General features: G+C 50.0%; 2 protein-coding genes across 3 annotated transcripts in view; both read right to left on the bottom strand.

The window, feature by feature from the left end:
* Positions 1-236: 236 nt before the first annotated feature.
* On the bottom strand, positions 237-6,089 carry SNRPA1 (small nuclear ribonucleoprotein polypeptide A'). The gene is made up of 10 exons (XM_027644666.1): positions 6,050-6,089; positions 5,918-6,014; positions 5,121-5,268; positions 4,534-4,612; positions 4,169-4,215; positions 3,362-3,464; positions 2,776-2,855; positions 1,434-1,509; positions 970-1,063; positions 237-399 (listed from the first exon to the last, which is right to left on the bottom strand). Exons 2-10 carry the CDS (start codon positions 5,997-5,999, stop codon positions 341-343), a joined length of 768 nt encoding a protein of 255 aa, XP_027500467.1. The 5' UTR covers positions 6,000-6,014; positions 6,050-6,089; the 3' UTR covers positions 237-340.
* A 3,680-nt stretch (positions 6,090-9,769) lies between these two features.
* The window catches only part of PCSK6 (proprotein convertase subtilisin/kexin type 6), a 49,341-nt gene continuing 34,648 nt past the window's right edge, over positions 9,770-24,462 (bottom strand). For both annotated transcript variants that reach the window (XM_027644219.1, XM_027644220.1), the window contains 13 exons: positions 23,262-23,362; positions 21,600-21,703; positions 21,011-21,128; positions 19,900-20,088; positions 19,528-19,664; positions 17,424-17,603; positions 16,743-16,845; positions 15,988-16,184; positions 15,462-15,549; positions 14,325-14,416; positions 12,992-13,121; positions 11,873-11,985; positions 9,770-11,431 (listed from right to left, as the gene is read on the bottom strand). In XM_027644219.1, coding sequence (XP_027500020.1) covers positions 11,334-11,431; positions 11,873-11,985; positions 12,992-13,121; positions 14,325-14,416; positions 15,462-15,549; positions 15,988-16,184; positions 16,743-16,845; positions 17,424-17,603; positions 19,528-19,664; positions 19,900-20,088; positions 21,011-21,128; positions 21,600-21,703; positions 23,262-23,362 — 1,650 coding nt within the window. In that variant the 3' untranslated portion in view covers positions 9,770-11,333. The remainder of the gene's footprint in view (positions 11,432-11,872; positions 11,986-12,991; positions 13,122-14,324; positions 14,417-15,461; positions 15,550-15,987; positions 16,185-16,742; positions 16,846-17,423; positions 17,604-19,527; positions 19,665-19,899; positions 20,089-21,010; positions 21,129-21,599; positions 21,704-23,261; positions 23,363-24,462) is intronic.

Here is a 24,462-nt window from a genome sequence, read left to right as displayed (position 1 = left end):
ATCACCGCCCTGTCCGTCACTGCCTCACGTCCGGGCGCGGCCCCGCTCCGCCAATCACCGCCTCGTCCGCCGCCAACTCCAGGAAGCGACGCGCCACCGCGGCAGCGCGCTGAGGTCACATGACGGCTGCACCGGCCAATGAGAGCAGAGGGGCAGGCGCACGGCGGCCAATGAGGGCGCGCAGAGGGTCCCGCCCGCCCCGCTCCCGCCCCGGGAAGGGTTCGCGACACCACGGGGAAAAAAAGGGACCGTTGGTTTATTGGACACCGAAATGTGCAGGGACGGGGGCGATGGGCCCCGAGTGGGGCAGGAAAGGGCTCCGGGGCAGCACCAGAGCCGGCTACGACCCGTTGGGCACCGTGTCCTCTTCCATCTCTTCCTCGCCATCCTCCGAGGGGCCTGAAAGGATATGACAGAGTTTCAGGGCAGCTGCCGCAGGCATTGATGTTCTTTTCCCACCCCTCTGTGCAGGAGGAGTAATAATGGGAGTTCTTAAAAACATTAGGAAGGAAAATCCAAGCAGCACTGACACACAGCAAACAGGTGACATGGGGACCCTGCCATGGGCTGGGTGTGCTTGGAGAGCTCCAGGGACTCACTGCTGCACCCACACCCCAGGCACCGACACTCAGCACGAGTCCAGATGCACTTGGTAATTAATCTCATTTTTAAAAATATTTTTAAAGTATTTAAAAAATATTTTTGGAGCTATCCAATACAGCAAAGCGCCTTGTTTGGCACCTGCTCTGGAGGGAGTACAGTAACAGCTGTACTTGAGGCCAGGCAGATCCTACACCAATTAAGAGTAAAGGATGTGCTTCACAGTCCTTCTGATGATAGCTACACTCATCTAAAACGAGCTTTTCAACTCCCAAAGTGTCCTTTTCTAGTAAGTCCCTACTGAGATTGCATAAAGCATCAGAAAGGTGGATTCTGTTTGGGAAACAAGAGTAACAGAAGTGAACTGACCTGATTTTCGCTCTCTGCCAGGGATCTGCCCAGCCTGCAGCAAACCTTTCAGTCGCTCCACCTCAGCCAGAGTCGTGGCATTTGCTATGGCAGTCTGAAAACAGACAGAGAACACAGTGAATCTTCACACTTGGCACCTCACTCTGCTCAGAATTAACATAAGAAACGGGTTTTTCTTCCAAGCTCCTATGAAAGTTCTACTAAATCCTACTTCTAGAAAATTCTAAGTACAATCTTAACTTCTCTCCTTATTAAACAAACTGCTCTCCCCTGGGAGAACTCTAAGCTCAGACTAACTTTCATTTTAAGTTCTCAAAAAACAGGTAAGTCAGAAGAAAAATTACAGAACAAGCACCTAAACCAAAGTCAGGACACACCGATCTATCTGTCTGAACAAAGGAAACATTTGTTCAGTTTGGATCCACAACAGTTTTTCTCCTCCACTTTTCTCCTGACACATTTACCTTAATTGCCTCCACATCCCCTGGGGAGGGCCCAGCTTTCTTTTTGTCAGTTGGCAGACCAGCCCCTGGATTGAAGCTTCAAAGGAAAAATAAAGACCAGTTAAGACTTTTTGAAGAACGGGTGCTTCTCTAACTTGAAATGTTTCCAAACTGGGTTTGGAAGCATTTCATTCAATCAGGTGTAGTATCTTATCTTTGTTAACAAACTGATACAGTGAAGAATTGCCTCCTTCAGAAACACCAGCACCTTGTCCTGCTGTCCCATTCCCCCCCACACACCTTTTCACCTGCTCAAAAAGAGAGGCAGAACGTAGCTATTAATTAGGCAGTTGACAAAAGCTCTTCGATTTGGATGTTGTTGAACACTCAGGAGGGTCTGTTGCCATTACAAAAGCAGGGTGGATAAACAAAGAGTAACTCAAACTGGGTTTCCTGTTCTCCTGTGTCTAATGAGATACTGCAACAGAACATATTAAAGCCTAGACTGGGTGTCATCTTACCATTCTAAAGGAAAAGGTTATTTGCTGCTGCTTTAAGGAAAAAAAGAGAAAAATCTGTACTATGTCAAAATAGAAAGAGCTGGAAAGAAATTCCTGAACTGCTGACCCAGCACCAGAGTGCTGCAACCTCTCTTGCAGCTATAGAAAGGTTTTCCTCATGTTTATTGAGCTATTTAGTTCAATCAGCTGCTTGTTCTAAAACCATCACAGATCTGAATTCCTTTCCACTCACAAACTAGAGCTGGAGTCCATCTGTTATAGCTTTAAATGCTATATAAGTTCAAGACATTTTTTTATTTAATTAAGAATTTGGAAATGCTGTTGCCATATATGATCTAAATTCTTATTTCCAAATAGGCTGATCAAAGATTAAACAAAACATACAATGTACAACTTAAGAATTAAACTAAATAAACACATACTTGTAATAGCTTAATTTTCATCTGCATTTATCCTCATAACTCCAGCAGATTTTACAGTTTATATTCCTAGGCAAAAGAAAAAATTTTAGTTACTAATCATCTAGGGAAAAAAAAAAACCAAAATAGACAAGGGCCACCTCTCTACAGTTAAATAAAAAAAAGAAAAAATAAAATGTACGTTTCCTGCTTGTTGACTTCAATGAATCCACCCTGACCAAAGATCTCTTTCAAAGATTTTCCTGAGATGTATTCACCACCATCCAAAACTCAGGGTGCTTGGACAAGGCACTTCTGGCTCCCAAAGCTTTTAAGGCACCCTGCCAAGCAGCTGATATTCCAGTTTTCTGCCTGATACTGCAGACAAAGGAAGTGGTGTTTCTGAAGGAGGATGCCAGTGTAAAGTTGTGTATTTTATCTTACGTTTTTGCTCTCCTGGCAATATCCTTTGCAAGCTGTGCACCCCGTTTGCCCTTGAACATTTTCTCTGCCTCCTGTCGCTCCTACAGCGATACCACACACACAGAGTTAATTTGAGAACATCACAGTTTGCAAAGCTCCTGCCTTTGCCAAGAAAAGACACTTTGGCTCATCTTCATCATTGAAACTGGTATGTGGGGACCAGATGTAAGAACAAGCATTGCCCAAAAAGCTCAAAGATGTATCAACCTCGTGCTCTTAAAATTAAACTCTTTCCCACACTCAACTTCACCGAGAGCTGAGGGCTCTGTGTGATTGCTCATTTCTTTCTCTAGAGGTCTGTCTTCTACCAACACCAGAGGGACAGAAAAGAATAACACTGAACAAAGGCAGTAAAAATTAATTACACATACTTAAACAGACTATATCCTTAACAGAATGAAACCATGAAAGAAAAAAAGGAGAGTGTTTTAGAGCCACTTAAAGAGTTTCAATAAAATTTACAGCTATGCCAAAAAGTTTTCTGTTAGTGAGGAATTTTCAAGAATGCAAAAAAAAAATGTGCTAAATCAAAAGAAAGCAGACTTACTTTGAGTTTCACTTTCTGAAAATCCAGCACTCTGACCTGGGGAACTTTATGGATTAGGTACAATCTGTAATGCTTCTTATTTGTTACAGGATTCCTTAAAACGCTATAAAGTAAATAAGGGTTATAAAGAAGTCCTTAATATATTTTAAAATACATTTGTATTGAAATACATTAATTTACTTGAAATGCATTCATGTAGCTTTTGCTGTAACAGACAACAAATAACACCACTAAAAGAGCCTAGTGACAGTTCTTTGATATAATGGAAACAATAGTAAAAACTTGCATTTCATCAATAAGTAGATTTTACTGAAGAAGGACATAAAGAACAGCCTCAAAATAAGAATAAAAACCCCAAATAAATAACTGAATCACCACATTTCCCACCTGGACACTGATCAACTGAAAAATCACAGGACAAACTACTTTTCTTCTTGTCCCTCACATCAAATGTAAGGTTACAGAAAAGTCCTTGCTTACACATATTTTAAGGTATTTTGGAACAACCAAAAGTTTACAGCTTTTGGTTTTAGGTTTTTAAAGGTCAAGTTTACCTCAGCCCTTGCTGGTTTATAGAGATGTTACATCTCACTGGTCCAGCAGCCTCTCAGTGACATAAAGCCTCAGACATTAAATACCAGATGTTTATGAAGCGCAGTGGAAACGTTTATTAATTCAATTTTTAGACATAAAGGATCTGTCACAGCTCATAAAAAGCAGAACATTCCAGACCAAAGCAAAGAGCCAGGCCAGCAGCAGAGTTCAAACACCAGAGGAAGAGCAGCTTGTCTTTTTAGGATTACATACCTCAGGTAAGTCAGTGATTTAATAGTTGCTAATGGATCCAGTTCACCCTGGGTAATGAGAGCACAGCAAGAAACTCTAAGTCCATTTAGTGAAAAAGAAAATATTTGAAAACAAAGTTCCTGAACTCTTATCTATTTTAGAGATTAATTAGAATTACTGCAAGTATTTTAACAGGAAACCTACTAAGCTTTGTGCAAGCTGCAAATCATGTTCATTAAAGTATCAAACCCACACGATATTACTCTAAAGAAAAAGAACCAACTACTACATAAAGCACATGGCACTACTCTCAGCAAAATGGTTAATCAGAAAGATAAAAGTCACAAATTTAAGCTTGTTTAGCTTTATCCTGCACCACAGCTTACCAGTTCAGCAATGTTGTTGTTGGTGAGAATGAGCTCTGTGAGGCTGGGCAGAGCCTGCTCCAGGTTCTCCCCAATCCGACTAAAGAACAACAAAAAACAAAAGTTTAATTTAGTTTAATTTAGGCCAGGGATTAGCAGTGGTGAAAATACACACAGAAACATGACAACACAGAGGATCTCCCTGTGAAACAACCCAGTCTGGCACTGGCAGAAGTTTGGGTGAACACCCACTACAACATTTTTCCTAACACAGCTGGCAATAAATACCAGAGCACTGGGTGCAATATTGGACTTAAACTCATTCACTTGCAGGTATCCCTGTTTTCTTCTCTTTATGGGGATGATTATAGAAATCTAAAGTTCTGGCCAAATTTCAAACTCTGCACCTCGTTGTCCTGGCAGAAAAACAAAGACTGACTTTTGCACTGAAAGAGGAAGGAAAATCAAAGAGGGCCTATACAGCACCTCTATTTTATTTCCATAAAACACTTCTGCACCTCCCCAGCACTGACAGTCACATACATTTCTCTCTCAAGAGCATCTTCCTCTGCCCCAGGGTCCCACCTGGCCCAAACACAGCCCCTTACCAAATCCTGTTGTTGTTCATGAGCAGAGTTTTCAGCCTCCTCAGCAGGGGGAACCCATCCAGCTTTCGGATCTCGTTGTCAGAGAAATCAATGGCATCAAACTGGTCCAAAGTGGCTCCCAAGTTCTCAATCACTGGGATTTTATAGCCTGGGGAGAGAGGGCAAGGCAGGGATCAGGTGGTGCCCACAGCAGAGCAAAACAGAGCAAAGCAGAGCGTGTGGGGGGCACGTCTGGATGGACCAAGGATGCTGATAAGTCTCAGTCAAAACACCTTGGGATTGACTCCTCCACACCACTCACAGACCAAACTTTCTGTCTCAGGAAACAGCCCCCGTGGCTTTTTCAATCCCTCTCCCTCAGCAGACACCCCAAGCCCCTCCCTGTATGTGACCCTTCACCTTTGCAGCACATTCCCCGTGCTGGGGGCATATCCCACCCCCTCCTCAGCACCCTCCCCCCACATTTCCCTCAATTTCCCCTCCCTGGGGGATGGAACGAGATCACTAAATTCCCTCCCAATCCAAACGACCCTATAACTCTGAATTCCCCCCTCACCTCTTCCCACGTTCCCCCGACACTGGAGCCTCTTTAAACCCCCAACCCCCAACCCCTCTCATTGCGGCCCCTCCAACAACATCCCCAACCTGCTGCGGCGCCTCCTCCCACGGAAAGCCCCAGATCCCATCCCAGGATCCACCACAGACCCTCCCAGGCCTCCCCCATGGACCCCCCCAGCCCTCAGCACCCCGCCCCCGCAGGCCCCTTCCCGGCACAGCCCCCGCCGGGGCCCGCGCACCGCGCAGGTCGAGCTCCCTGTCGCGGACTGCGTTGGTGTACTGCGCCGCCTGCTCGATGAGCTCCGCCGTGAGCTTCACCATCGCGACAGCCCCGACCCAGCCCCGACCCAGCCCCGACACAGCCCCGACACAGGCCCCGCACACCGCCACAGGCCGCGCGCGCCGCCTCAGGACACCGCGCCGAGCGCGCCCAGGCCACGCGGCCGAGCGCCGAGACAGCGAGCGGCGGGAACGGCCCCGCCCACGGCCCCGCCCCGCGATGGGACAGATTCCCCGAAAAACGCCCCAAGCCCGACATCCCGGGCATCCCCATCATCGCCGGGCTGACACAAAACCACCGAAAACCCCCCAAAGCCCATCCCGGGCATCCCCCTCATCCCCGGGCTGGCACAGTGCCTCATTCCCAGCATTCCTCTCCTACCCGGGCTGACACAGAGCCCCCCAAAACTTCCTCTCGGGCACCCTCCTCATCTCCGGGGTGACACGGACCCCCCAGTACCCCTCAAAACCCCATCCTGGGCATCCCCTTCCTCCCTGGGGTGACACAGACCCCCCAAACCCCCTCAAAATCCCATCCCGAGCATCCCTCTCATACCTGGCCTGGAACAGACCCTCTAGTACCCCCCAAAACCCCATCCCGGGTTTCCCCTTCCTTCCCTGACTGACACAGATCCCCCTCCCAGTACCCCATTTCAGGCATACCCCTCCTCCCTGAGGTGACACATACCCCCTCCAAACCCCATCCCAGGCATCCTCCTCCTTCCCTGGGCTGGCACAGATCCCCCAGTGCCCCATCTCAGGCATCCCCCTCATCTCCGGGGTGACACAGGCCCCCCCACTACTCCCCAAAACACCATCCCTGGGGTGACACAGACCCCCCAGTACCCCCCAAAATCCTATCTCGGGCATCCCTCTCCTACCTGGGGCCAGCCCCCATCCTGGTGCCTGAGGCATGGATCACCAAAAACAGTCAGGACCGTGCCTTTGCCATCAACAGTGCCCTAAAGCAGCACAAAGATGCCACCAGAGGTTCCCTCCCAGCTTCTGGTGTTTCCAGGCATGGATTTATCCACAGAAATCCAGGTGGAGTGGGCTGGGAACCTACTTCACATAATGACTGGCAGCAAGCAGGCTGCTTCCCTTCAGACACAGCTGGTTCCTGTGTGCTCAGCCGGTGGAATTCTGTGTTCCAACACTTGCTGCTCCCCTCCTGCCACACAGCCAGGACAGTGTCCACAACAGCCACAGTTCTGGGTGCTCTCCCTCCAAGCAGCAGCTCAGCCTTTGCACTTGGACATCGTGTTGCCCATAAGCACCTTTCCCCCACAGCATTTGGGGCAGTTGCTCTGTCACTTCCACAGGAATTCCTGGTCTCAGAGGTGCTGTGATGGGCTGGGAACATGACACAGGCTATGGTATGACACTCATCCTTTATCTGTGAAATGAAATGTGCTTTCAGATGTCACTGCATCCCCTTTACCTGCTTTAAGAATGTGGAGAACAGCAAGAAAGAGCTGGGAGTAGTGCTTGGAGAGCTGAGATGGCTCTGCCTGTGGCTGAGGGACTTGGTTCCACGGGGAAGGCTCAGCTGGTGGCAGGAGGGCTCTGGAGGTGGGTGAACCACAGGGGTGACTGGACTGAAGGTGACATGTGAAAAGAAGCAGCCGGCCATCCCCCAGTCCCAAAACCTGCTGAATGTCACCAAGCCACTGCTTCTGGAGAAATCCTTCCCCAGCCCTCAAGGTTTCCCTGAGCGAGATGAGGAAGAACAATTCCTGTACCCACTGCTATCGAGGGAAGGACGTTTTTCACAAGCCATGACATTTCTGTGAACCCAGAGGATGTGATAATAGGTTAAACACTGCAGCCACACTTGGCACTGCAGAGTGATGGCTCATACTTTTCCTTTGGGAGCATTTGGAGCATCACCCTGAGCGTGAGCCTGGCTCCTTCCCCAGGACTGCGGTGTCGGAGGGGTCAGCTGGGGCCAGGCAGCTCCTGTGCTCCCTCCTGTAAAACCCCCTCACCAAGTGAAAGCACGTAGAGCCAGGCTTTGGTAACATCTGCATTTGTTTAAAAGCAGTTAGAGAACAAGAACAAGAGGGAGCTGTCACAAGAAAAAACTAGGAATTAGCAGCACTGTTGTACGTGACTCAGACATCATGCGGTGGGAAAGACAACAGTCTTTAGTCATTTCAGGCAGTTGTTAAAAGGAGACTCTTTTCAGCCTTCTGGAAAGCAGGTCCTGCCTCTGACAAGGCCAAAGAAAACACGGGCCTTTCTCCCTCGGCACAATGCAGCTGTTTGCCTCAGCCCTACAGCCTCGGTGGAATTGGAATTGAGAGCAGACGGATTCTGAGGCTCAGATGCTTCACAAGAGCTCTTGACAGCCCTTGCTTTGCAATGGAAAGTCAAAGCAATGGTTTTTAAGATGTGTGTTCCCCACCTGCCAACTGCACAATGGCAGATGGCCGTGGATGCAGCCTCACGGCCAAGCAGCAATCGAGGAGTCAGGCTGCACTAAGATTTTCCAGAAAACAGCTATTATAGATTTAGCTTTGGTGCCAGGAGACAATAGAGAAATGAGCTTTAATAAATTGCCTAAATATGCATTTATCTTGAAGACACAGCCACTTTGATCCTCTGAGCACACCAGAGCCAGACTTAAATAGCTCCAAGCAAGTATTGCAACAGCTTGGAGAAATAATCTGAATTTTATTACTTTACAAGAATGATTTCTGAGGGAAAGGCTGGAAGCTGATGTTGTTGCATAAACTTGATGTGTAGAATTTGTTTCTCTTTCCCTGGCAGGCTTGAAAGCAGTAGAAAGTAGGATAAAACTGAGGCTGCTGTAGACTGGTCATCTTAAATTTCATTGCTTCCCCCAGTGTGTATTTTAAGTTATGTCAGGGATATAAGAGTAAACATTTTCCTTTTTTTTTTTTTTTTAGCATTTCAGTACATCTAAATATACCAAGAAGCAGTATTTAGAGGCAGGCTGCTGTGAGCCAGAGAACTGAAAGGCTGACACAGTAATCCTGAGCCACAGTTCCTTTTTTCTGACTAACACAGCAACAAAAATGAAGTTTGGTATTTTACAACCACAGGGGCAGAAGACAGGAGCATTTCACCCCAGTTCTGACCTCTGGTTTGGCCCAAGACCGAAAGGGGAATCCTCAGGCAAGAGAAGGAATCCCTGCATGTGATTAATTCACATTTATCATCTGATAAATGTGAAGACCTACAAGATGCAGGAGCCCACAGCAGCACACCTCTGAGAAAGGATCTTCCCTTGTGGAGGGCTCCATTCTTTTCTTTTTTTCACACTTAAAAAGCTCAGTTTCAGATATCCAGACACTACCCTGGGCACTTGGCCCATGGTTAAACATTGCAAAACCAACACAACAAACAAAAGGCTCCAGAGCTCCCTCCATTCCCCAACACACCAGCAGCTGCTCTCCTTCCCCAGAGAGCCAACAGGGAACAATTCCCCTGCTGCTGCTGGGAACTGCAGTGGGGAACTGGGGGGGCTCAGGATGTTCCTTGTATGAGTGGGAAAGGGGAGCAAGCCCTCCTGCCAGCTCACACAGGATCCCCCACACCAGAGAACACACCCAGCCCCAAACCTCACCAGAGATGCCAACCCAGCCTGGCACAGGGCAGGTCAAGGTGAAAGACCTTTAGGAGAACAACAGTGATGTTTCAGCAGATGCAGCTTATCTGTTCCTGAGTGTTTCTCCCACAGGTGCTCTGGGCTGATCAGGAGCTGCTTTGTCCAGCAAGATAAAGACTCACGGTGCATCCCTGCCCTGCCGCTGGCTGGGATGGCAGCTGCATGAACTTGGAAAAAGCACAGATTCACTTGTCAGGGGAGATCAATAGTTTATTAACTTAAAAGGTCAGTTCACCAAAGCTCCATCTTTCCTTGGGTTTGGCCCAGGCAGGTGAGGACCGGTGGCAGTGTGGCTTTCCCCTCTTCCACCTGGCTGAGGTGAGCTCTAGTGGGCAAGCCCAGGCAGGGCACGTGTCACTGCAGCTGAAACCAAGCAGGGATTATCCCAGCTCTGTGAGGGACTGGTGACATTTCACACTGAGGATTTCATTGGCAAAAGGTTTAACTCATAAAAACTATTAACAATGAAAATCAGAACATGCAGCGTAGGAAAGAGTGTTTACATATGTCTGGTGCAAAGACTGGCTTTGCAGGGTCAGAGAGGAGAAAAGGAGAAGGAATAAGACACAAAAAGGTACCCCACTCCCATATAAAAAATAATCCACAGAGAAAAAACAAGGATTGTATAAGTTATTTTTTAAAAATCTGTAAAACAACATAGCCAAGGATATTTTAAACACAATTATATAAACACCACATGACTTACTATTAAGAGAGAGCATGAAAAGGTTTGTTTCGGGGGAGGGTTTTGTAGAATTAAGTTTCCTGTCTGGATCCCTGGAATGTCTCATTTGGGAAATAGATGCCCGAGAAAAATCACTGCCGTGAACAGGAGGATTTTGTGAGAGAGAGGGGTATACCCAGCAAAACAGGGGAAGGATGGTGACACAAAATGCCAGAAGAGATTAACTGGGACAGCATCTCGTTTAGAGGAAGGATCTAGCTCGTTCCAGAACTGAATCAATCAGCAACTTACTCGCAGTTCCAGGAGGGAAATACATTTCGTGGTAAGGCCAGTCCGTGTGGACAAACCCCACCAAATCCCTAGGACCCCCCTGTAGGCACACAGGTTTTGCCTGTCTGCAGTTCCCTGCTGGGCTGACACACCTGCAGAGCCACGTGGGTCAGCTCTTGCTTTGGTCCTCAAACCTCCAGTTCTTGCCCCGGCCAGAGGGAAACAGCGACTGACCGAATCCGAACAGGAATTCCGGAGTGGGCTGTAGGGCACCGCTCCGGAACCACCTGGTTCATCGTTTTACCTATGTACAGAGCCATTGGCATTTCAGGTCTGTATCAGCTCTCACCTAGCAGAGAAGGGTACCGAAAAGTGAGCCACAAACGGCTCTTTCCTCACAGGTGTGGAGTCCTGCATCCCTCACGGCGAGGGCTCCCGCCAGCCGCTCGGAGCGGGCAGGTCAGTAGGATTTCTGCGAAGAACCAAGCGTGTGTACATGGATCATGCATCAGTCCCTGCTCACGAGGAGTGTTTGAGAGTATTAATATCACCGCTTGTCTGCTGCTCCCAGGACGTGATCACTCAGGGTACGATCCGATCTCTGCTTAACATATTGCTATAGAAACGCGCTGACAGTGATATTAAAGCTATCAAACTTAGGAGCGAAATGCTTGACAGCACCATGTAAACTCTCCCAAAGCTGAAAAAATAAACTTTTTGTCCTAAACATTTGGCAAAACTGGGCTGGCAGTCGGTGGAAGTCCTGGATGGACGCAGCCGCTGAACTTTACCCAGCCATAAGACACGTCTGACAGCAGAACTGCACAAACAGCTTCTTTTCACAGAGCTTGTTTGATTTCACCATCTCACAGAAAGTCTTGTCAGCTGGGAGGCCGAGGCGAGGAACAAGAGAAAATGAGAGCAGATTAACATTTTAAACAAACAAACATTGCACGTAACAGGCGGTGCAATTCGTTCCAGTGTTTGGGGAGAGAGAATTGAAAAGGAGTCACTTTTTAAGGGCATCTTTCACATGGTTTTAATGAAGGAATAAAGGGGCTCTGCAGCGAGTGGGAGAATTAGCCCCAAGACTAAACTATAACGAAATACAAACACTTGGATGTGTTTGAGCAACAGGCAGATATCCTGGCAGCAATGCCAGATGAGCCACCTGCCTGCCTCAGCTGGAGCCCAGCCCGCTGCAGCTGTGCCCCAGCAAGCCCAGGAGCTCCAGCACTTTTGGCTTTACACGGTAAAGGGAATCCCCCAAACCCCTCATTTTTCCTACCAGGGAGGCACTGTGGTGCCAGCAGCTCTGTCTCTTACCGTTGGTACAGGTTTCATTTTTTACACAGGAGCCACCCAGGAGGCTGAAACCTTCTTTACACCGAAGGCAGTTTCCACTGGAGCCCTCGCAGGCTGAGCAGTGATCGTCACACCTGGGGACAGAGACCCTGCTGTGGTCTGAACCATTAACATCCCGATCTGGCCACCTAAAATGGGCTGTCAGCCAGAAAATGTGTGTGCCAGCACTGTGACATCCAGATCGAACTAGAGAATGTGGAAAACAGCAAATCTGAACCTTGAAAAGTTATTGAAGCCCTGGGAAAATGGGGTCAGTGGTGCCAGCTCAATGCCCAGTGACATCCCAAAGGCTCTTGCCTGCTGGGAAGATTTAGTGAGACATGAACCTCTCCTTCCAGCAATCCCAGTTAGGAAAAGGACTGTGAGGGGAACTTGTGCTGCTCCCCTCCTTTTCTTCAGGAAGAAGAGCCCAGCAGCTGTGCCTCCTGCCTGAGGACAGTGGCTTGTGGAAACTGTACCTGAAATCCCTGGGAAGGGATGCTGGTCCATTGTTCCTCCCTGATGGAGACCCAGCGCAGGTGAGTGAAACCCCAGGCAGGCAGGGACTGTGTTGTGTGTTTCCAAGTCACCTTTAATCCTTCCCTTTCGTGTTTGCTTTAATGAGGCTGAATCCACTCCCACTCCCCACTTGAAGAGCAGATGCCGGAGAGTGGGAGCAAATTGCTGCCTCCTGGCACCTCCCCGTCTCCTGCACGCAGCCCCTACTTGGCCAGGGAGTGTGGAACACTCCTCAACGTGGCCACAGGGCGAACGGAGCAGCTTTAATTGAAAGCTCCAGTATTTACCCAAATATTACCATTCCTCCCACACCTCCTCCAGAGAGCCCGGGGCCAGGGCTGAGCCCCTTTCACCGTAGCCCTAAGACACCTTGGCTGGCTTCAGCAGGGGAGTTCTTAAATCCACAGGGCAGGGGTGTGTGGGGTCCAGCCCCACGGCTGCCCTGGCTCCCTCATCCCTATTTTAATCTTCCTAGTAAACAGCTCCAGCTGTGAGCTGTTTCTGGCATTACTTTATCATTGCTGACAGCGCTCCCCCACCAGTCCCAGCTTTGCTCCGGTCACCACCGGGGTGGTTCCGTACCTCTTGCAGACCTTGTTGGGCAGCCCGTGGCTGTCGGCGGGGTAAAAGCCCTCACGGCAGGTGGGGACGCAGCGCCAGTGGGGTGCAGGGCCCTCGGGGGTGCAGGGGGTGCAGTCCTCCTCTCCTGGCCCTGTGGGGACAGGGAAGAGGGCAAAATGGCATGTGAGTGATTTTGGAGACAGTCCAAGTGTGGCCACAGCCCCACATAAGACAGGGGGAACTAGTTTGGCTCTGCTCAGCTTCCATCTCAAAAATGCCAGTTCCCACCCCAAAAACTCCCAGCTAGGACTCAGTGTCTGTCCCTTTGCAGAACCAAGAGTCGGCCACCAGGGCTCAGTGGGGAACAGCACATCAAAATCCCCTCAGGCTTGGGAGCCACCACTCCCAAGCATGCACTAGTTTGGGCTTCCCACCCTGCACAGAGTGGAAAAGGAGATGCTAAACTGGGCTGTGGAGGAGCTGGAAGAGGGAAGGGCTTGGAACAGGAGCTGGAAAAGCAGAGGACCCCACTCGGACGCCAGCACGTTGTAGCTGGACAGCAAACTCCAGTGATGGAGGTGTTATCATTAGAGGCCTTTCACGCACTAGACTTGAGAAATGGTTATGCAGCAAAAGGAGGCGAGAAAGGGCTGGAAAAATAATTGTGGTGGAGTACATTTACACTGACTGGAATAAGAATTAGAAGAGAAATAATTTTCTTATGGGATTAAGAGCTGTTCCCTTCCACGCTTGCCAACAAGATCAATAAATATTTTGGATTTAGTCTAAGGAAATTGCCCATGTATGATAGAAGAGGTTCACGCCACTGAACATGAATTGTCTAGAGATCATATTATCATCAGATCTATGATGATTTCGAGGGCAGGCACAAACATTAACAATGGAAAATAATTGGACTTGCAAGAGGCAAGAAAGGCAGGATTTAAAGGGAACGGGGAGCGGCTTTGGGCAGCTGGGGGAAGGCAGCAGCGGCCAGCCCGGCACCGAGGGGCAGTCAGGATAACACGCCTCAGCTGCCTGACATTTTTATCCACTGCAAACCCATCTTCCATCACTCCAAGAGGGTTTTATGGCCTCCCCCACAACCTTATTAAACTAAAGCACCTGGCTTCGGGGAGACCGGGAAATAAAAAACGGCTCCAATAAAAATGTAAAAACTCCCTAAAAACCTTTCCAGTGTGAACATATACAGTGTGGGATGTGCTGGAGAGTTGGGATTGCTTCCCCTCCGGCACGCTCTGCCTTGGCTAGTGGTGGATGTGGTGGGTATTTGCTCCTGATGCACGAGGGATTTGGGGTTTTGCATGGGGATGCTGTGGGGTGAAGGATGTACCTGTGCTGGCGGGGCAGGTCTCGCAGCGCTGGGGCTCCCGGCTGAGGTACATGGCAGGCTGGCACTCGGGCACACAGCTCTCTCCTGCCAGGCTGTTGGGGAAGCAGAGAGGATGTTTGCCCCCAAAGCTATGGGCTCTGGGGACTCAACACAGCCCATCCCCAGCTCCACACCCCCCAGTGTCCTACGGCAGCCTCAGCCTGCAGCGTGTCAGAAAGCCAGCCAGTGCTTCAGGAGAAATTAAAGTCCTGCCTGGACCAAAGGGACGGCTGCAGGTTCCTTAATTAATTATCCGGGAGGAAATAAAATTATTTTTTTCCCATGGGCAGCCAGCCAGGCTCTCCCAAAGACCTTTTGCACGATTAAGGCTCCCTGGAATCAAAGGAAATTGGTTCAGTGCTGTGGCTGGGCCGGTGCTGCTTCACCATGGCAGGGATGATTTGAAGTCCTGGCTTAAAAGGATATTGGACAATAAAAAACAAGCGCCGTGCAGATTATGTCTGACAAGTGCCTCCACTTGTGCTCTTCCAAGGGAGTACATAATCTCTTGGCAGTGGGAATTTCTTTGTCTGAGCGAGCCCCACTGCTACACTGTGGCTCTGACTCACAGTGCCCGAACACTGCAAAGTGCTATGGGATCATATTCCCATGAGCAACTGGGGATGGAAAACAGCTCCTCCCTAGTGGAGCTCTTTGTCCCACAGGTGCTTGGGGGCCAGCAGCAAGGGCACCCAGTGTTCCTCACAGGGCCAAGGCTGCCCTGCTTGCACCAGCATTGCTGGAAAACCACCATCCTACACTATCTCCACTCAGCAGGTATATTGGATAAAATTTTCAGTGTGGATGAATCTGAGAGAAGGGTTTCTGCACTTGCAGGGATCATTCCCAGCCTGCCTGGCACAGCTCAGCCTGGGACCAACCCTACACAGCACTTACCCACCACCCAGGCAAGAGCTGCAGAAAAGGAAATTAAATTTAAATAATGGTTTTCAGCTAAGAAAGGGACACTAATCACCACCTAGTACCATGGAAGCAGGATCTTGGGTCTTTAACTAACTCACTCTCTAATTTGCCATCAGAAATCCCAAATTTAAACCAATGCTGCAGGTATAAACTCGTCCCGTGCTGCTGTTTTACCTGAATCCCTCTTTGCATGCAGTACATTTGTCTGCTTCGCCAACACATTTTTTACAGCTTTGATGACATTTCAGACAGCGTTTCTGACCTTTCAAAAAACAAAGCAAGGCAGGGAGAATGAAATGTGGACAGTGATTTGCAAGCAGCAGTCAGAGCTGTAAAACCCCACTGCACCCCAGCACCAGCTCCCCAGGGAGCAGAGGCACATCCACCCCAGTGGATCCCTGCTATTGCAGGTGACCTTATCTGTCACTGCTTCCTAAGAAGAAATATGCTTTGCAAGCAACTAGGATCATTAATTACAGTCTGGTAATTAAGAGCCGAGTTGAGCACCTCTGCTTTGCACCACCCTCCGAACACCCAGAGGTTTTGCCTCCTCCCTTCACCGTGTACAAAGTGTGTCAAGGGGGAAACTCAAAGCCAATACTCAAAAATCAAGGCGTGTTCCTCCACCCATAGCGCTTAAAATAGAAGCAACCCCTGCACACCCTCATGCTACAACTTGCAAGTGATAAAACGTCCTTACGTTCCTCGGCGTAGAAGCCGGTGGGACACAGCACCACGCAGGTGTTCATCTCCTGGTGGTGGTAGAGGTTCCTCTTGCAGGCCGTGCACTGGGTCGGTCCCCTCCCGAGGCAGCGCTCGCAGCCCTTGTAGCACCGGCGGCACCTCCGGGCGCCTTTGTCCCCAAAAAACCCCGCAGGGCAGGAGCTCACACACATCCTGGGGGAGGAACAGAGAGCACCCGGGCGTTGGTGCCACCTCCTGCCTCAGGCGCCTGCTGCCGTCCCCTCGCCCACAGCATTTGGGGTGTCCCCCAGCCTTGGAGGAAATTTGGGCTCGTTTATTTTTATTCTTAAGATTTAGGGTGCCTTGAAAGTCATGGACCTGTAATACAGACTCAAGGACTCTCTTGTCCCAGCTACAGGTAAACTTTCCCTGTGCCAACCCAAGAGACTGAGGAGCAGAAACCCCAATTCCAGAAGTGATTTGTCACCTTAGCTAGCTGTCCCTTGGGCATGGCTGGCCCCAGCTGGTGATGCCAGTGCTTCTTCCCCAGCACGAATACATAGCCAAAGTCCTTCAGGGCTCTAGAACTTTGTATCCCCCACCCCACTGTACCCTAATCCAAGGCAGGGATCCCCACACCTCCCTCCTCCATCAATTTTATCTCTTGTATCTTTCTCTCTGCAAACATCTATCACCCACACTGAGGTGCAAGACCTGGCAAAAGGTGCTGCTGCTGCCCAGGGACCCCACAAGGACACTCCACCACCTCACCTGCCAGTTTTCATGCTGCCCAGGCTGTAGTGGATGCAGTTCAAGCACTGGTCGGCGTTGGGACCATCACAGCCCTGGTCGCCGCACTCGGGGTGGCACGGACCTGGGTGGGGAGAGACTGGTTCAGTGGCGGGAGAAGCTGAGAATCCCCCAGACCCCACTGCCAGGATGCCCTGAGCACACCCTCCCTGAACTGACAGATGCTGGGAAAGGGCTGGAGACCCTTCACCTGTCTTATCCTATACCTATTGTAAATTTTATCCTATCTATCCTATGGAGCTGCAGGGCTCTGGGAGCTCATCTCTCCTGCAGATCATCCTTCCAGAAATGTATCCCACCCATCCACCCTCTGGCTGAACATTGGTGCAGAAGCAGCTTTGAAAGAGTGACCTGCTCCTCAGGGACCAACAGGGACACCCACCCCTGCCCAAGGCAGAGGAGGGAAGGTGGGCAGAGCTTTTTTTACCCCTCAGACAGCTGCACCAGCAATTTGTGGCGGAAGCGCTGGGATGGGGAGTTTTTCTACCTTCTAATTTCACCGTCCTGCTGGCCACAGGCACTGCTCCTCCCAGCCTGCCTCAGCCCCAGGCAGGATCAGACCTTGTGGCTCCCCCAGTTCATCAGAGTTTGCATTTTCCAAGCCACTTTGGGGGGGATGTGGCAGCTCAAGCTGACATTTACCCGTGTACTCCTCCTCCTCCTCCGCCACCTCCACCTGGCTCTGCAGGAAGGCGGCTCTCGATGGCTCCATCTCTGATGTTGGCACTTCCAACGACCTCCCACGGGACTGGGGCCCACCCAGTGCAGTGTAGGGATGCTCAGCTGTCCCGTAGAAGATGAGGCTCCACTCCTTCAGCTTCCCTGTGGGGCAGGCACAATGTCACCCATCCTGCTCCCTGTCTCACTCTGCCCTGCGGGACCCAGTTTTCAGGGAAGCAGGAGGAGCACGGACTGGACCATCAGGGCACAGCAATGCAGAAGAGCAAACAGTGAACACCCAGAAATGCTGAGGAGCCCCTGAGCTCCCAGCCCACACAGAAGCAGCTGTTTAAGGCACTTATAAGGGATTTTTAATTCTCTAAATCATCTGACGAACCTCAGCAACACCATAGACTTCGTGTCCAACACTGGAGAGAGCCAGTAACTTTAAAAGCTACACAATAGAGGATTATTTCTGTCTGACAAGAGCTGCCTGGCACACACTGGATTATTTCTTGCTGCTGCAGCTTCAGCCATCCCTTTGCCCAACATATCAGAGGTCTGAGCTTGGCACCCCTCGAGACACTGTGGGAGCCACCAGACTGTGGTGCACCTGGTAGGACCCCCCCCCAAGGCCTTACACCCACACCAAGACCCTCCACGATCCACATGGCTTTGGGGAGGGAGCCTAAAAATGCTACTGCTTCTTTCCAAGGCTGTTTTTCTTTCAATTCTCCATCAACGCGAGTCACTTCATGCCCATGGCGCGCTCGGCTTTAACTCCTAATCCCTGCGTTTCCAGGAAGGGCTTAAAATTTCCAATACCCAAATCCCTTGGCTGTCCCCAAGGGATGAGAGGACCCACCTGCTGCACTGAGCAGTGCCAGTGTGGAGCCTGCGAGGCAGCTCCGCCGGGGAAGTGCCCTCACTGAAAGAATTAAATTTGCTTTAAATCTAAAATATCCCATGCAAAGAAAGCCCGGGCTGAACGGGGCTCAGGTGGGGATGCAGCAGTGCCAGCAACAGAACACCCATATTATTTAATTGGTATTAGATTAACCAATTTAGTGGTATTAAATTAACATTTAATACCAGTTTCTGCTATGAGCTGGGAGCATCTTCCCTCTTTTTCCTCCCGCTTTACCCTCTCTGCTTCAAACCCGGTGCAGACCCTTTGAGGGGGTGCCTAAATGCTCTCATTTTCATTTCATTTTGCCAAGACAGGTAAAGCTGAGCCCTGATGCCCTTGAGGGGCTCAGAAACACCCGCCATGAACTGTAAATACTGGGGAAAAATCAGCTCCGTGGGCGCTTTGCTGCCGCTCTCTGAGTTCAAAAGATTTCGGGTGAAGGCAGCAAACAGAAACACTTTGTGCTCAATGAACGAACCCCCACGTGCACCTCCCGCCAGAAAATCATGTGGGAGAAATTTTTTAATATGCTCCTGGCTTCCTATCAATGATTGTGTGGATTTAAAACCCCCACAACACACGCCAGCCCCGGGCAGGATTCCTCATGCCCTGCTGCCACCAGCCAGAGAGGCGGCTGCCCCTTCCTGGTGGGGCTAGATCCTGCCAGCACAGCTCCTTTACTGGAAGCAGGCGGCCAAGCCAGGGAGAGGGGGACACAGGGACATGCAGGGGCCAGGCTGAGCCCAACCACCCCCTGCCAGCACAGTGGCAGCCTGGGGAGGATGTCTGTCTGTCTGCAGCCCGAGGGGCATCGTCCCCTTGCGCCATTGCACAACCAGCCCACGCGCCAGATGTCCCAGCAGCGAAGCAAAACAAACAAACAACAATTACAGCTCTTGGGTTTCCTTGTTTTGGCTCATTACGGTTTAATTTTGGAAACCTGGCTCTCGGGTGCAGCGAGTTTTGCTGCTGCTGGGAGAAAATCCACTCCCGGCTCAGCCAGGCCGGCAGCCTCCTGTGTTCAGGGCTGATGTTTTATTCCCACTTTTGAGATATTTGGGCAATACCGTTTTGCTGGAGACCATAAAAACTCACAGCAAAATACACAGCCAAGTGAAATAGCCTGCAATGAGCTTTGGGAGCGAGAGGAACTGGTGGGCTCCGGGGGGTCCTCACCTTGCACGGCGGGGTTGCGCACTTGGGATGGCGTGTCGTGGATCTCCAGGGTCCACTCCCCCGCCGCCCGCTCCCCCCAGCAGTGGACGGTCATGAACTCCCAGCCCTTGAACCCCTCGTTGGAGTGGTCGAACACCCTGCAATGGTAATGCCACGCGCCAAGAAATGTGATTTCGGATGTTGGATTTTATCGGAAAAGGTGGATAGGTGATTAAAGATTAAGGTTAGGGTTAACGATTCCTTGCACGCACCCACCCTCGCATGGAGCCCTTCTGCAGCAGAGACATGGGCATGCCCCCACCTTCCCAAAAAACCCTGAGGAAACTCGCAGCAATCCCCCAGAGGACACATCCTGGCTCCGGTTGCTCTTACCTCCTGGCGAGGAGCTGTGACCTGGTTCCTGCTGGAGACACGAGGCTGATCTGGAGGTCTCCCCGGCGCGGGTGGGAGATGCTGAGCCTCACCACGACGTGCTCCAGGTACAGCACATGCTGGTCACGGTGCTCAGCGCACCCGCTGCTCAGGGTGCTGGCGCGCAGCACGTGGTCAGCTCGGATGTACCTGCCAGGGATGGGCAGAGTGTCGTGATGGGGACAAGTTCCCAGCAGTATGGACACCCAATTATACTTGAACCCAGTCTCCTACTGCTATCACAGCAAAAATTATCTCCTCCTCCACTGCAATTCCCAGTGTCCTAGCATGGGAATTTGCTGAGTTGCCGCATGGTAACGAGATGGGTTTGAACTGCTCCGAGGATCTGTGCCTTATGGGCTGCAAGGGCACTGCTTTATTATAATTAGCAGTGCAGTGCTCCTCTTTGGGCTGTAATTAGTGTCTGTATCAGATAAATAGCTTCATGAACACACTTGGCTCCACATTCATTCCTGTTTTGCATATGCAAGTCTTCTAGAGACTTTTCTGATTAACAACTCTCTCACTCTACAGCCAGGCAGTGCTAAATCAGGAGGGTCCATTTGGTCAGATCCGTGATCCCACTCTTTAACCTAGCAGGGACTGACCTACCAAGGATGAGATGCGAACCTAAGCTGGTTTGAATCCGAAGCTGAATTCAAAGATCCCAGACAATGGAAATTTGGAAACTTTTGCAACAAAGCAAAAGTTTTTGGTCTCTTCAATCGAAAATGTTTGATGGAAGAGAGCAGAGAGACCAAGACATCACTGCTCATGTAGGACCCAGCAGGCAAGTTGGGTTTGGTCTCTCACTGTCAGCCCTCAAAAATTCCCTGCTGATCACCCATCTGGGAAGTGAAAGTGGATGGTGTGGATCACTCTGACCATAAAATCCACAAACATCATCTTGTCTGCCCATGGACTTGTTCCAGCCACCCTGATTCCTAATTTCCCTTTCCAAATGTCGAGACAGGAGCCGAGCCTCTGCATAGCAAGAGCCAGCTCCTCCAGTGCTCCTTCCAAGCATCTGCATGCCCTGGGAGAGCACCCCACTCCACCCCACAACACTCACTTGGGCACCCTGTCCAAGCTTCCCACGCAGATGTGCTGAGGAGGAACCATCTTCCACTTCTTGGCTTCCACCACAATAGCGTCAGCATCCACCAGCCCAAAGCCATATAGATGGCTAACTGGAAAGAGAGAAGACTCAGAAACCCACTGCCTTCCAAGCAGGGCTCAGGAGCTCCTCCTCAGCGCTTGGTGGAGCATCCCCCAACCATGGAGGAAGGCACAGTTGACTCCATTGCTTCAACACACGGAGCTCATCACCCTGTTCAAGTTACACCCCAAATCCACACTGGCACCATGGAAAACCCATTGTTGAGAGCAGCCCACAGAAAGGAACAGAAAACATTCCAGCTCAGGAGAGCCTCCACCAAACAAGGCTTCCAAACCTCCACCAAGCAAGAGTTGCAAGCATCTCACCCCATGAATTACTGCCCTCTCCTCCCTCCCCTTAACAGCCTGATGGTGGGAGCCCCCAAGGAAGCCGACAGTGGCCACACACAGTGAATCCTCCCCATAAACAAAGCTCTGGAGACCTTTATTTTCCCCTGGTTGTCCATTTCCACCATGCCACCTCCACCCCCACCTCCTCTCACCTTTGTGCCCTGCGCCGTTGGTTTTCCAGTCGGGCGCTCGCAGGTGCCCCGGTCGTGAGGTTTTGACCAGCAGGTGCTGGACGTCCCTCCAGGTGAGCAGGGGGCTGCAACAACACAGGGCTTGTGGGATGGCTCTGCTGCTCCCAGTCTTCCCAGCAGCAGCAGGGACACCCATTGGGTTAAAAAAAGCTCCAAAAAATCTCTTTCCCGCTCAAAAACAAGAGCAAGAATTGATGATTTAAATGCTGACACCCTGCCCGGAGGTTGGCCATCGCTTGGGGTGCCCCAGCAGAGGTCGATGCCCCAGGGAGAGATGCCACATGTCCACAGGCACTGCAGGATTTACTCCTGGATAAGGCAATTTAGGTCTCATGCTCTGAGGTAGAAATGAAGCAAATCAGGAGTGTTTTCCCCATTTTCATGCAGGAGATCAGGAATGAAGCACATCCTGAGGCAGGGTACTGGGCTCAGCAGCTCATTGATACATGATGCTGAGAAAACCTTCCCTTTATAGCAATAACAGCAAAAATTGCTGGAAAAATCCCTGGGTTGCTCATTTAACGGAAAAATGAAATCCAAATTGTTTCCACTCCCCCAGACTGGGTTTGCGTGAGGTTTGTGCGTCCAGAGTGCAGGACACCAAGTGCTCTGTGCTTCCCAAGACCCCAGCCCCAGGGATATTGCTGAAGAATTTTCCATGCTTTTCTTACAGTCAGTTCTTCAGCATCTCGAGCTGGGATTTATATTGCTCTCGAGCAGCATTTAAGGAAACAAATTCAATTTATTCTCTCTTGTCATAATGGAGTGCCTGAGCACCAAGCTCTCGTACTTAATGTCGCGTTTTATGCCTCAGCTAAACAATTCAAAAATTACATCTAAAGCTTTTAATATACTTGTAATGAAAACAGCATCTCCGGAAATATGTTCACCCGACCTGGGTGTTGGGATTAAACCGGAGGAGGAGGACTGGAACCACAATCACCATCCCTGGGTGAGAGTGCAGTGCTGCCCTGAGGCTTATTCCCAGCCTTAATTTTATTTCCACTCCATAAAAATAATAATAAGCTCATGAGAAGATGCTCCATGAAGCAACACAGGGATGCCCCAGGGCTGTTCCTGGGCTGGGGGACCACGACAGAACCAGGATGGGACTGGGATGAGAATGGGACGGGGACAAGAGGAAAAGAACAGCTTGTTTGAACCAGGGAGTGTGTCACTTGTTGGTCAAGCTGTGTGAGTTTTTGACATTATGCAAAAGTAGTCATTTACCCCCAGAAATGCAACACTTGCTGAAAATCATCACTTCTATGGACATTTCCCATTTCCTGTGATGTTTTCCGATATTTTTTTCTACAGGAAGGATTTATAAAACTCCTGTTGGAGCCCGCCGTCAGCAGTTTCAATGCACCAACTGAAAAGCCTGACTTATCTCACCAACCCCAAATGTTCAACAGATGAAGAATTAGATCAATAAAACACCGGCGGGAAGATGCAAAACAACAACACTGTATCAAACCTCGCCGAAAAGGAGCCATTTAGAATAACTTTGTCCCATTTTGAATCACTCCCAAGATAAAAAAAAAACAAACACTTTGTTTTTTTCTGGGTTTGCTCACCAGGTACTGAACATGGAAACATTTTTCCTGGTGAGGTAACACTTACTTTGCCTCCAAAGCCAAGGCGATGATTCCCGCCACCATGGGGGCGGACACGGAGGTGCCGGTGTGGCCGTCGGTGCAGCGGTGCCGGAGATCTGTGGTGACCTGTGGGGAGAGGAGCTGCAGCTCCCAAGGCACTCCCAGCATGGGCACTACCCCATCCAGCACCCCAGGTTCACTCAGGATGCTGCCAGAGCGGAGCTGAGCCTGCTGGTACCCAACCCTTGCCATGGCTCACGTGCCATCACGGTGCCCAGAGCCCCCAAAACAGGCTGCAGGTACATTTGGTGCATGGGGAAACAACCCTTCTTACATTTCACTTTTCTAAAGGGGTAAAAACTATTTGAAAAGGGAAAAAGCCATCAATTTTATTGTGGTTCAGCTGGAGGAAAAGACAGATGGAGTGATGTGAGCAGGGCAGAGCTGCCAGGGCTGTGCATATATGGGTGCACACTGAGCTGTGCCATGTTATGCTTTTCTTAAAACCTCCAGCTCCTGGTTTTTGGCAGGAATTTCCATTTGCATAGGGATAAAAAAAGCCATTTCCAGTTTTTTTGTTCCAGGACAGAGCACAGTGTTTGGGTACCAAAAGCTTGGAGAGAGGAATTGGGCCAAGAAATGCTCCATTGGTTACATTTTTAACAGGCTCCTGAGTTTTGGGTTAATCTGGTGATTCCACCCCAAGGTGCCTCTGAAATCTGCTTTTTTTTCCCAGCAATGCTCCACTAGCACTGGACTGTGCTGGCTTCAGCCATGCAAATGCTGAGTGGCATGAAAATGCCATTTGGATTTTGTTTTCTGGCTGGAAATTCATCTTTTAGGTGCCAAAACCCCCATTCCTGAATGCAAAAATTAATCGACTTATAAAAAAAACCAAAAAACAAAAAAAAACCAAAAAACCCCATTTTTTGTCAAAAAACTCATTTGGGTGGAAAACTCCCTTCCCAGCTCGGATGAGGTGCTGTGACAGTGGGTGATGCTTTACTGCTCAAGGTTCAGATGATGCCGAACAGCCTTGGTGTGACAAGAACACAGCAGTTCTTGGGACAGGGCAAATATAGCCTGGGAGGCAGGAAAGCTGGTCTGATCCACACATGCACACACTTTCAGGCAATTCTTGATCTCTAAAAAGTCTCAGCTGTCCATTTGGGGCTGCCACATCCCTGCCAAATGCCTCCATCCTCCCTCTTTTTTCTCTCTCAGGC

This window comes from Corapipo altera, unplaced genomic scaffold (genome assembly GCF_003945725.1).
Source record: "Corapipo altera isolate COAL_440 unplaced genomic scaffold, ASM394572v1 50, whole genome shotgun sequence".
NCBI lineage: Eukaryota > Metazoa > Chordata > Aves > Passeriformes > Pipridae > Corapipo > Corapipo altera.
The sequence above is the reverse complement of the archived record's forward strand: the minus strand, read 5'-3'. Positions and strand labels throughout refer to the sequence as shown.

What these genes read in the sequence shown, in the direction of transcription:
- SNRPA1 (XM_027644666.1), bottom strand. Translation starts at nt 5,999, where the DNA reads ATGGTGAAGCTCACGGCGGAGCTCATCGAGCAGGCGGCGCAGTACACC. An exon ending in ACAACAACATTGCTGAACTG is followed by an intron (nt 4,216 to 4,533) that starts GTAAGCTGTGGT and finishes CTCATTACCCAG; the next exon opens with GGTGAACTGGATCCATTAGC. An exon ending in TTCAGAAAGTGAAACTCAAA is followed by an intron (nt 2,856 to 3,361) that starts GTAAGTCTGCTT and finishes GTATCGCTGTAG; the next exon opens with GAGCGACAGGAGGCAGAGAA.